The sequence below is a fragment of the Electrona antarctica genome (genome assembly GCF_951216825.1).
Source record: "Electrona antarctica genome assembly, chromosome: 7".
Lineage (NCBI taxonomy): Eukaryota > Metazoa > Chordata > Actinopteri > Myctophiformes > Myctophidae > Electrona > Electrona antarctica.
In genome coordinates, this window is record NC_136812.1 from 37,897,273 (window position 1) to 37,909,278 (window position 12,006).

The following is a 12,006-nucleotide window of genomic DNA, read 5'->3' on the forward strand; positions in this document are numbered from 1 at the left end:
ATGGCTGCGAATCTCAGGACATAAAAGTTACAAATGGCAGAGCTGCTTTAATTGAAAACCATTACAAATAATGGATACACTGAGGATTTTATTGTGTAATAAGGAATGGATTCTCCCCATTTAGGTAACAATCTATCGTACATGAAAATGTAAAATCTCATTTTTTTGCTGGTTGACAAAGTCCATTACTCACCAAGCCTTGGGCGCCCTCAAGTGGCAACTTAGCTCAAGTGCAATTGTCTTCGTAGCTGAAGAAAAATAGGTACACGAGAAGGAAATACTTTGCACAACATGGCATTTAATGAAGAATTGTGAACACAAGAACATATAAATACTGCAACTTTGGCATATTGGTCTGGCAATAAACTGTAGGCCTAGCCAACAATAAACAAAACACCTGCGGTCCCAGAGGCTAAACAATACTCCAATGAGGAAAATATAGTTTTATGAATGAAATGTAAATGTCCAATGATGTTTATCAAACATTTATTTTTGAGTTAGACATGGTTGCTAATGTTTTGCTAACTATGGAGAAAATGCAAACATCTCAAAATAAAGTAAAATAAAACTATATCTATATTTGTGTACACTACATGACCGAAGCCGTTTAATAGTCAATGACTGAAATGTATTGACGGCAGTGTGGTCCTTTTAACAGCAACAGTAAACAAACAAAAACAGTTCACATTGTAAAGAATAATGAGCATGTCTGAAAAAGTGTCAATCACGTTTCATCATAAAGGCCACAACCAGCACTTAATAAAGCCTAATTTATTCCTCACATGGCAGAGTCGCTCATCGAAAGCTCACAATGTGTCGCGGAAGCGTGTAGTTAAATCTTCGACACGCGTCACCTCTCTAGCACAGCCGTGGATGATGCTGCCGACAGTGAGGTCTCTCTGCTTCTCGGCCACTATGTCATGATGCAATGTGCACGGCAGCTTCCCTGCGTCAGGCTCGGTGAAGGACGACTTGGAGAAGACTACCTGGTGGCCCTGCGTGACCTTCACCCCATGGAGCTGACACAGCTGGGCTGTGAGGGGCCCCTCCAGGGCCAGGAGGCCAGCCAGTCTGTCCAGGGGGAACAGACAGCTGCGGCTGCTGTGTCCGTGGCTGTAGATCAGCAGCAGGTCCCTGCGACACGTCCCCAGGTGGCGATGGAGGGCACAGCACTGCAGGAAGTTCAGCCTCTGGGCCAACCGGAGCAGGCGTACAGGGTTTCGCTCCAGGAAGGCCCGGTTGATAGACAGGGCAAGGCGGATGGCAGGAGACACACGTAGGTCCTCTGACAGTTCCATGGTGTGGTGGAGGACTCGAGGAGAACCTGATGAATAATGGGAGGATGAATTGTCATGCCACTAGACAGCCTTAGTAGAGATAGAGATCTTATTCGACATATTCAATGTACATGTTACAACAACTTGTGTGTAGTGTAGTGTACAAAAATGTGGATCTGGAGGTCATGTGGCCCGCCTGTGTCAATCGTCTATGACATATTTATCTATCTAAATTTGGGCAAGGTTTCAGCGCTATGACAGCTCAAATCACTTCCATACTAAAATTTAAGTTAAATGTTTCAAAAAGTACAAAACATCTTGGAACACATTTTTGTGAAGGTACTTATGTAGCTTATTAGAAGCATGCATAACTAGTGTGCTGCTGATCAGTTAAGCAGTTTGTGCAATTAGCTTGGGACAAACAGACAGACATGGACCCAAACAAATGCAACACCCCACTTTCGCAAAACAAATTAATAATAATAATAATAATAATAAAGCATAAGACATTGCCTCAAATTCAAACTCAAATTCTAGTTGCTCACCCAGGTTATACAGTAGACTGAGAGCCTGGAATTCTTCCTGGTTGGGATGTGGTCCTGTCCCATTGGCGTAACAGTCCAGCAGCCAGCTCAGGCTCTCCTGCAGGTGAGTGTCATTGATGCATGGGTCATACAGCTTCAGGGGCTCGCCGCACTGCCGGTAGGAGGCGTAAATGTGGAAGCGAACCGTCTGCTCCAGAATGAGCTCGCAGTCTGGCCCGGACACCCTCTGGATGATCATATCCTGTCTCACACTACGCAGCCGGTCAAAGACAAAGTCATACACCTGGAGAACGAATGACAAAAGCACACTGAATTTATGTAAGCAAATGCTTTCCCTGGAAGAGGGAAATGCTTGCTTTGTGAACTTTAAAGAAAGCAATCATTTTCACCATTTCATACATTTTTCATAATGAGAATGCACTTAAAGCTGCAATCCAGAACTTAACTAATTAAAGTTATTTAGGCCTATCTGTTGGGTAGAGTAGTCTTCCATTGAGAAATATAGACCCCAGTAGGACACATACTGACTCCCTTTCACTCCCTTGGTGAAAAGGTGGTCTATTTTGTAGGTTACCAGGGTTTGAATCGCAGGTAGGAAATTGCATGTATTGGCTGCAGCTTTCAACTTATAAGTGAATTGTTTGCAAAAGGAAAGAGAATCAAAAACTCAACTGGTGGCTGTCTGATGTTTCCTTTCAACTCTGGGCTGGCCGAATTCACGATCCACCATGCGGAATTGCCCATAAACGTATGGGCAATAAGAGGCAGGGCTGGGAAATGTATGGATATTATATACATATTGTGATGACTAGACTGACTAGAATACTGTCTGGGATTATGGATATCATAATAGTTTAATATGGCATAAGTGTTGTGTTTTCCTAGTTTTAAAGGCTGTAGAAAAGTGATGTCATTTTTTGAACTTCCGGGCTGTTCTTGCTCTCTTCTATTATTTGCCTCCCTTCACCCACTTAGTTATTATACTGTATAGGTATTACTGATGATGATTATCAAAAATCTGAGCTAACCTCAGTCCAGGGCTGCAGTTTAGGAGAGGCAGCGATGTCATCGATAAGGAAACACACAGTCTTCAGCAGCACGGCGGTTGGGCGAAGGTCATCAGGGCAGGTGCTGTCTTTTCCAGCGGCGGGTCGGGAGTATTCCTTCACAGTACGCAGGGGGTCCGCCCTGGGTGGTCTGTCTCTCTCTGTACCCGCCAGTATCTCATAGCGATGCAGACAGTTCTGTGACTCTCGGAGCTGCAGCTCCCGAATGGGGCACATGAACTTGCAAATGCCGATGGGGACACTTCCCATGTCCTGACCTCTAGTTTTCTCCTCTCCATCTTTCCTCACTTGCTCTCGACAGTCACCGCCTCCTCGCCAATTCCCCTCCTGGCTTTGTCTCCCTGCATGTGGACCTCTCCTTTGAGAGTGGGCACTGTTTGTGGGAGGGATGCCAGTTAGAAATACCCATAGACCCTCATTTGATAAACAGGTTTTATCTCTGGGATGCCAATCTACACTGTAGTGTCGAATCAGGTGATGTAACTCTTGAGTGTATCAATGTAATATTTGTACAGAGTTACAAACACGTTATCAGTTTGCAGAATGGGTATAGTTCAAGAAAAAGCACTAAGACTTGTTTACATAAGGGTCCTCCATTTTCAATTCATTCAGAACATTTGAAGACATAGTAAAGGCTACAAATATACACTTCTATGCAAAAAAAAAGAAATAATTATATACACGGTTAGAAAAAAGGGGAAATGTGTACAGTATAGAAATATAGGGGGGGGGACTTTTACATCTTTACAGGGGGTTTGAAGGAGTCAGTCTGGCTAGGGACTCACATTTCTTTTTTTTAAAGATATTTTTTTTGCGGCTTGCGCCTTTTATTGGTTTTTTGAAGGGACAGACAGTAGGCTGACAGGAAACGGGAGAGAGATGGGGGAAGACATGCAGTAAAGACCGTGTCGGGCTCGGGAGTCGAACCCGCGGCACACTGCGACTGGATTACCAGTCGGGTGCCCAGACGGTTACGCCACCGCCTGGGCCGGGACTCACATTTCTTAACGGCTGTTGGTGGGTCTTTCCACATTTTAGTGGCACGGGAGCGAAATGAATTTAACGCCTTGCCTTCGATAACATGATTGAGTTAGGAACCAAATGAACCAGAGTCCGAACACACAGATTGGGGACGGGTCCCCTCCCAGTCGAGAGATAAACTAGCCCCAAAACGTTCCCTCAGTCCCTACGCTCATTCTGTAGATCATCGTGGCCGAATGCATATCAAACTGAGAGTGAGGGTCCTTGAAATGAAAAGGTATGAGACTTGAGAATCACTCACTGCTATAAGATTCATATGTGTTTTTAGCAGACTGTTTGCTGTTAGCAACCAAAGCTACCCCGAATCAAGAAAATGAATGCACTTTCTCCTGCCTGTGCTTGTGTGGGATCACGAAACGGGACATTAGCTATTTAAGATGCTCGCTATAAACATTACAATGGCACAATCATATTTCATACCAAATACATTTGTACATTTAAATGTATATTTAATTTAAACTCACATGCGGCGAGGGGCTCTCCTCCTGCTGCTCATTGGTTACCGTTGTCAGAGTGTGTGCCTTCACTTTCCGGCACGAGCCAATGAAAACGAGTCTTCATTGTTTTGGTGTGACATCACATCCGGAACACAAATGTGTAGCGCCAGTGGTGCCCATAGGTGGCGCCCCAGCTCTATGGTGGCGCCACGGGTGAGTTACTGAAAAGTTGTCCCATGAATAATTTAATATTTAAAATAAATGTATGAAATACAATTCAATGTACTTAAACGGTAAAAGGTTGGTCTCCAGACGGATACTGTATATAATATAGCCCCTTTTTATTTTAACAGAACAAATCAAGTGCCAGTTAATTTGTACCATTTGGGAAATACTGGAAGTGCAGAGATATAGGCTTGATTACTTAGTGTTGCACTGCATTCTGAATCTGAAGAATAGTCTCAAACTTTCATTTAAAGGACCCCCAGTTTTATATATATAGGCTGTAACTGGTTCAATTATGTACACACAGATCCGTAACGCTATACTGTGCAACGTTTTCAATAAAACGAAGTTCAATTTGATATAATTGACTGGCAAAAGTTGTCAGTCATAGGGGCCGTTTGCACCAAGAACTATTAAATAAAGCTTAGGGTTAATCAAGGATTTGTTGATCAAGGATTCATTTTAATTCGAGTTGTGTTGCACCACTTGATAAACCTTAGATAAACCTTGATTTAAACCAGATTAAGGCTTAATCTTTCTTGGTGAAAACAGCCCTAGACGCCAACTCCAAACACCCAAGGGTGTTGGACTTCAACCATCACCCAAAACCATCTGCAGCAAATTTGTCAATTAAAAAAAAAAATATATATATATATATATATATATATATGGGATCTCTCCAGCTGCTGCAGGCACTGAAATTTGAGACATGTATGCCATAATTGCCATTACAAATAAATCTGTTCATGTGCATCAGCTATTGGGCTAATCATGAAGTTAATTCAGATGCTCATCCATCTAAAAAACTTCAGACAGAGTTCAGAGTTGGTTCAAGAGACTGCTAGGACATGAACCCACAACAGGAATTTTACTGGACAACCGACTTTATTACAAAATTACAATAAAAGTTACGTTTAATACACAAATATATACAATAGAGACCTACACGCGGTTTCAGGTGACAAAAAAAAACCCTCATCCGCAGGTCTCTAATATACAACAGTGGGTGACGTGGGTCCTTCACTTGGAGCCGTGCAGCTCCTGGATCCTGTCTGAGCCCAGGTGTTCTTCCTCCAAGGCCTGCTGGCTGTGGATGGCATGACGACTGACCAAACCCGACAACTCCAGCAGCCCTGAAAAGCCTCTGAATAAAAAGATGCACAATACATTGTGATCAGAAATAGTCACATTTGAATCATTTTCAACTGGTATTCGATTCTATGTTATGGCTTCTCCTAGTTGCTGGACTAACAGTGAAATTGTCAGTGGTAATTTATGAGTGTATACTATAAATATAACCAAATGGGCCTGTAACACTGAGGATTTTACGCAGTATTATTTGACAACATGGGCATGCTTACTTAGACAGCTCGTGACCGATATCTTTTGAAGCCTTTTTCATTTCTTTCAGGCATGTCACACAATTGGTGTTGTCTTGATCTCCATGCGTGCAGTCCATCAGGATCCTCTCACCGTCCTTCAGGCAAGCTTCTGCTTTATCTGGTATCATGTTCCAATGGATTCAATGTGGTAATTTAGTCACTTGGCATCATTTTGTGCAGGTCATATTTGAAAAGATTTTCTAAAATAGCAAATCTACAAGCTCACATTGTGAGCTTATAGATCAGCTAGTTTCAGTAAACTTTGCAAAACTGGAATGCAACAAGTCTAAAATAGGCAATAGGGCATTAGGTTATGAAAATATATATATATATATATATATATATATATATATGGAGCTACAAGGTTTCTGCCCAATAACACTACTTTACGGTAACATGTCATTGTTCTGACCTCCTGTTAGTCCGACAGATAGTAATACTATCACAAAACCTAACCTCAGACATAAACGGCCACGTAGTTCGCCAACCCTAACTTCAGTCTTAACCGGCCACGTAGGTCAGACTTATGGGCAGTCCCCACTTTGAGACATGCATATCCTCCTGGGGATCAATATAATAAAACATGATTGATGGATGCCCCCCCCCCCCCCCCAAAACCACGATCATCATAGTCAAATGAAAATCCATCAAAATTACATTTTTAAGAAGACTTAAAACTTTGATTATACTCGTCAAACCAACCCAAAAATTCCATTCTGTCCCCTTCGATGTGGATGTTCTTTATAGGAAGCTCATGTCGGGTGGTGTCAATGGCAGAGGCGAAAGACTTGTAATCTTCTGCGAAAAGCTTGGCAGCATCAACCACTGGCTCCAATGCTGCAATCTGGAATATTAGTGGAATGAAAAGTTTAACAGGTTACAATTTTGGTTAAAGGAGTAGTTAACCTGACTAAACAGTTTACAAGAAAGCACCCACACACAGCTAAAACCAAGGTGCTGGACAGAAGAACACATTAAAATAGAGTCTGTACACTAGATCATACACCCATAATTATTTTTAATGGATTGATCCATTACTGCAAGTGTGAACACAGGTCACTAGAGCCAAATTCCAATACCGCAACTTTCACACTCGCTCACTCCCCTCGCGTCCTCCACTCGCTCCTCGGCTCCGCCCCCAGCGAGGAGGAGAGGAGGAGGAGAGGATTCGATGCGAGGACAGAGTGGTGGAGTGGATTTGCCTCTAGAATCGGAATGTACTACGCTGTCATTTCAAAGCGACGGCACATTCCGCGATCACTTATGACGTGAATCAATTCAATTCAATGGGCTTTATTGGCATGGGAAAACATACGTTTACATTGCCAAAGCAAAAGTGGTGGAACAATACAGTGTCACACAGCTGGATCACTGGAACTCTGAACCCAGAGCCGTACAGTCTACAGAATAGACAATTAATTTTTGTGCATGTAACCGAGGCCAATGTGTATGTATTGGTAACATGTGCAACAAGGCTATTTATTCCTGAAATAGTGAATAAGCGGCAGGATGCGCACACTTTTATATTATGATTGTGAAGGGAATTCCTGACCTGCCCGCAGCCCGCGTTCCCCCCCCCCCCCCCTCGGACAGTCCCTTCTCCGACGGTCTTTGCAAATAACGGACACTATAACAGAAATTATAGGTAGTCTCTCTGACTTACATATTCAGTTCAGTCCACATAAATAAATACATTTTTGTCACCGTCATTCATAGCAGTCTGTGCATTCAGGCATGCACAGAGAGAAATTGAGGTGCGCACAATATAGCCTACTTTTATTATGCTTATATCACACAACGCAATAAAGCCAGTGGCTTGTTGTGGTCCTTTCACTTTCACATAGGCTATAGGCTACTGTATCATTCTGAAGCTCTATTAATTCAGCGAAAATGTGTCTCTTCAACAAACAGCAAAGCTTTTTAGTTTAATGTGTGTGCGTGTGTGCGTGCATGTGTGTGTTGGGTCAGCGACAGCGTCTCATCAGCCGCAGTGGCCGGCAGCTAGTGGATGGGGGGGTGCATAGTATCGAGTTTCAAGCAGTGTTATCTGTGCCACATGTGGAGGAGGCGGACTTATGTCACTGGAGAAGGAAAAAAACATGTACACGTGATGCGGAAATCCGCAGTGAGGAGACAACATACCCCACCGAGCCTGCACCTGATGTACACTCGCTCTATGCGGTCTCGGAGAGCCCACTCGGCTCCTCCACTCGCCTCCTCGATGGAGCACTTTAACAATCGGAACGCTAACCATTTCCGGGTCAAGCTGGAATGACCCCGAGTGATCGAGTGGGAGTGAGCGAGTAGCCGAGATTTTGGATATTGGAATTTGGCTTAGGGCAATGCACCAGGACGTCAGAGGAGAGTGGAATAAACATTGGAATAAATTCATTATTTATTTACACAATCCTGTAGTTTGTTGTACATGAGTGCCAATGTACCATCTATAAAGAATGCTTTATACAGAGACTAACATGCAAGGCAACGACACAAGTGAAGGATGATGGAACTTTTGAGTATTGGAGTTCGGAGCTTTATGGGAGCATGACCCCAGCAGTGTGTGGACTTTTTCTATCCTATATGAATGCAGAGCATTCTAAACCTTTAATTGATTAGAGTAACCTGTAAATCCAGCAGCTCATTCAGCATTCTCTCCTTCTCCGTCTGGAGGTACTGCCTCTTCATCTCCTGGACCTCCTGACGTAGACGGTCATCTTCTTCCATCTCCTCCCGGAGCCGTGCATCCATCTCTGCCCTCAGCTTTGCATTATTGTGCCCCATCTGGAGCCCAAAGAGCACAGAAATAGACATTAACCATGAAGGTAATGCCATGTAATCTTCATTGACTTGAATCCATTGACAAAGCAATGGAGGAAAAAAAAAGAAAAACACATTAAAATTACTTTTTGGTATCACTTAAAAATGTACATTACTACAAGGTCTAGTTTAACAACCAACATGCATTCAAAATGTGTCAGTAGCATTTTATTATGAGTCACCAGTACTAATTATAGTTACAGTATATCACCTTTGCTGTGAGGTAAGCCAACAGGAACGTGTTCTGCTCGATGTCGTCCTTATCGTTCTCTGGGTTTTTCTCAGCTTCCAGAACATTCTGTATTACAGTGTTCTCTGAAGCACACACAAAGTATTTTACATGCAATTATTACTAGTACAAACAATTTTGAACACATGCATAATTACAGACAAAGGACAGGATAAGTAGCAACTAGACTAGAGAACACAGGCACATAGTTTGTAGACAATACACATTGATGTTTTGATCAGATGTTTTGAATGAGTTACCATTAATCACAGACAAGTCGTAATCAGGGCGGTGGTGTCCTCCTTCAGTGAATGTGGACTGCAGCATACTACTCACAAAAGAAGATTCTAGATTTGACATCGCTGAGGGAAAACAGTACAGTGGACAGTGGTCAATTATAGCTCAACTCAAACTACATGTCTTGCAAAACAATGTGTAGATTAGGGGGATGCAAGAAATCAACTTTTTTCGAATCAAATGGACACTCCAGGGAGTCCCTCTGAGAGTGCTCATGCAGTCATTTTAGGATCTGCATTTCCATTGAAAATGAAGGAAAATGAAGGCCAAAATGCCAGTCCTAATTATAGTTACAATCACCTTTGCTGTGAGGTAAGCAAACAGGAAAATTCCCTTTTTATCATTACAGCATTCTACTGTAGGAGAAATACTGAAGATGAAGGTAAACATGTAAATGTCTCTTTAACCGTCTTTATCACATAAAAGTAGCCACAGCTTTTTAGACAATAGACTGCCAGAGTAAAGAAGAAATACAATATAGATACAATACGTCAGCCAGATGTAATAAATGGATTTTTCCATTTAATACATCACTGCAAAACATGTGAAAATGCATTAAAGCCATAAGGTAAAAATGTCATAACCATTTATACAATATAAAATTATACATGTCTACAAAGAAATGTTTGTGTGCATGTTCCACCCCAGAATATTCTGGAAAGCTCTACATTTCCAGCACAGGAAATACTTACGGGTTGGAAAAGCCTGGGGGGCCATGGACCGTCTTGGCGGTGTACCCACCTTCGGGTTGGAACACCCAGGTTTAGGCGAGGAGGGTCTTGGTTTGGCAAAGCCAGGTTTAGGTGAGGAAGGTCTTGGTTTGGCAAAGACAGGTTTAGGTGAGGAGGGTCTTGGTGGTACAACGACAGACTCATTGGACGAGTTACTCTGTAAACAGTTAAAGGACTCACAGTCAACAGGTCTTGAAACCTAGCCGCAATTTGCAACTCTTGTTTTATAATGGGTTGAATCTAGAATTGCAATACCCTCCATTGACAGCCCATTGATCAAATTGAAATTTCTGATCTGCTTGTATTAGACGTTAAACTCACCAACATTGCAGCTGTAGGGCAAGCTTGAATTATCTTCTTTCAATCTGCAAAGCGTTTGTTCACCCGTTTTGTATTTACACATAATGCAGGAGGCAGAAGACGTAATTTTAATGAAAACGAGCGCTTCCAAACACCAACACAAACATATCACCTGCATGGAATTTCTTGACAGAAAGTAACTCATAACATCACTATGGTGGAATTTGTATGAAACAAACGCTTTGCAGATTGAAAGAGGATCATTCAAGCTTGCCCTACAGCTGCAATGTTGGCGAGTTGTTTAATACAAGCAGATCGGAAATTTCAATTTGATCAATGGGCTGTCAATGGAGAGTATTGCAACTCTAGATTCAACAAAAAAATATATATTGTTGCAAATTGCAGCTACTTGAAACCTATTTTACATGTTCATTGTTTAATGCTTCTTTAATTGTTTGTATCAGTAGGGTGGTTCTTTTTACATTTTCTTTAATTCATAATAATAAAGTTTCATGTATTACCTTTGACAGACTTCCCGTCTTCTCAACAGGTTGTAAATACCGAGACTTCACAATTGTTCCACTGGCTGAAGAGATAGCAAGTTACATTATTAGAGATATGCCCAAAACAGTCCACATTTCCAAATTATAATCCACTACAAGAACTCTGGGTGCCGATATACAATGACGAAATAAACGCCATCCAAATCCTAGATTAAGATTAAGATAGCATGTCTAGTATTGTGTTCCTACTTCCTAGCCTAAGATTTAGACTCTCGTAGAGTCTAAATCTTAGGCTATTGTGTTCCCCATATTTATAGCTTCGTGAAAGTGAATGAAGGGATACTGAGTGCTGAAACAGAAAGTTTGATGTAAGTAGGTAAATCGATATGGAAATGGAAAATGCTAATTTCATATTTAGCCAAAGAATCATGTATCAATTTCTGCATTTTACTTTGTTAACAGTGTGGCGTGTGGGCTCATTTTACTGGCCTTTGTTTTTCTTCTTTACAACAGCACCGTCATCTTTGGAGGTCGCACTTTTGGAACTGAAATTAAAAGCAATTCGTGGCCAGTTAGTTCATCAACAACCGGAAAGCTAAAACTAACTTATGCTAATGCTATGTCAGTATGCCCTATTTGGACACGCGCAGCCGCGCGCTCCTAAACATTACCCAAAACAGCTGACCGATAATGCATTTTACATTCCCGGCCAGAAAACGATCAGATGTTACCTTTTATTTTCTGTGGACGTTTTAGTACTCGGACCCATAGTTGTTCTCCTGGACGCCATGATTCGAAGATAGCCGCCTGTGCGTCACCGAATAAAGCACCGGTGGAAACTTTCTACAGTCTATGATTCCGATCATGCAACCGATGCTGCCAACTGTTGCTGTTAAAATACGCTTTTGAAATTGATTGATTGAAAATTTTATTAACAGTTTGCAGAATTACAGTACATTTCAAGCACAAACTCAATACAAAGGCTGTTAACTGTGAGTGGACGACCCAATTAAGCATTACACTTGTTTACAACAGGGTCCACCATGTTCAAATCATCAAAACATTTAGAGACGTACAAATAGACACTTCTATATAGACAAATAACAGTACAGGAATTCATCATAATGGAGGTAAAAAGGGAAAAGAAACATATAC

At 41.9% G+C, this 12,006-nt stretch overlaps 1 protein-coding gene across 1 annotated transcript; it reads right to left on the reverse strand.

The window, feature by feature from the left end:
• Positions 1-278: 278 nt before the first annotated feature.
• sac3d1 (SAC3 domain containing 1) lies at positions 279-11,734 on the reverse strand. The gene is made up of 13 exons (XM_079505488.1): positions 11,583-11,734; positions 11,341-11,396; positions 10,870-10,934; positions 10,010-10,205; positions 9,281-9,382; positions 9,003-9,106; positions 8,597-8,755; positions 6,677-6,818; positions 5,954-6,092; positions 5,617-5,736; positions 2,851-3,262; positions 1,823-2,105; positions 279-1,324 (listed from the first exon to the last, which is right to left on the reverse strand). Exons 1-13 carry the CDS (start codon positions 11,639-11,641, stop codon positions 807-809), a joined length of 2,355 nt encoding a protein of 784 aa, XP_079361614.1. The 5' UTR covers positions 11,642-11,734; the 3' UTR covers positions 279-806.
• Positions 11,735-12,006: the final 272 nt, after the last annotated feature.

Coding starts and splice junctions, on each gene's coding strand:
- sac3d1 (XM_079505488.1), bottom strand. CDS start 11,641: ATGGCGTCCAGGAGAACAACTATGGGTCCGAGTACTAAAACGTCCACA. Junction 6,819..8,596: donor ATGAGCTGCTGGATTTACAG/GTTACTCTAATC, acceptor CTAATATTCCAG/ATTGCAGCATTGGAGCCAGT. Junction 6,093..6,676: donor GGACAGAATGGAATTTTTGG/GTTGGTTTGACG, acceptor ACATGATACCAG/ATAAAGCAGAAGCTTGCCTG.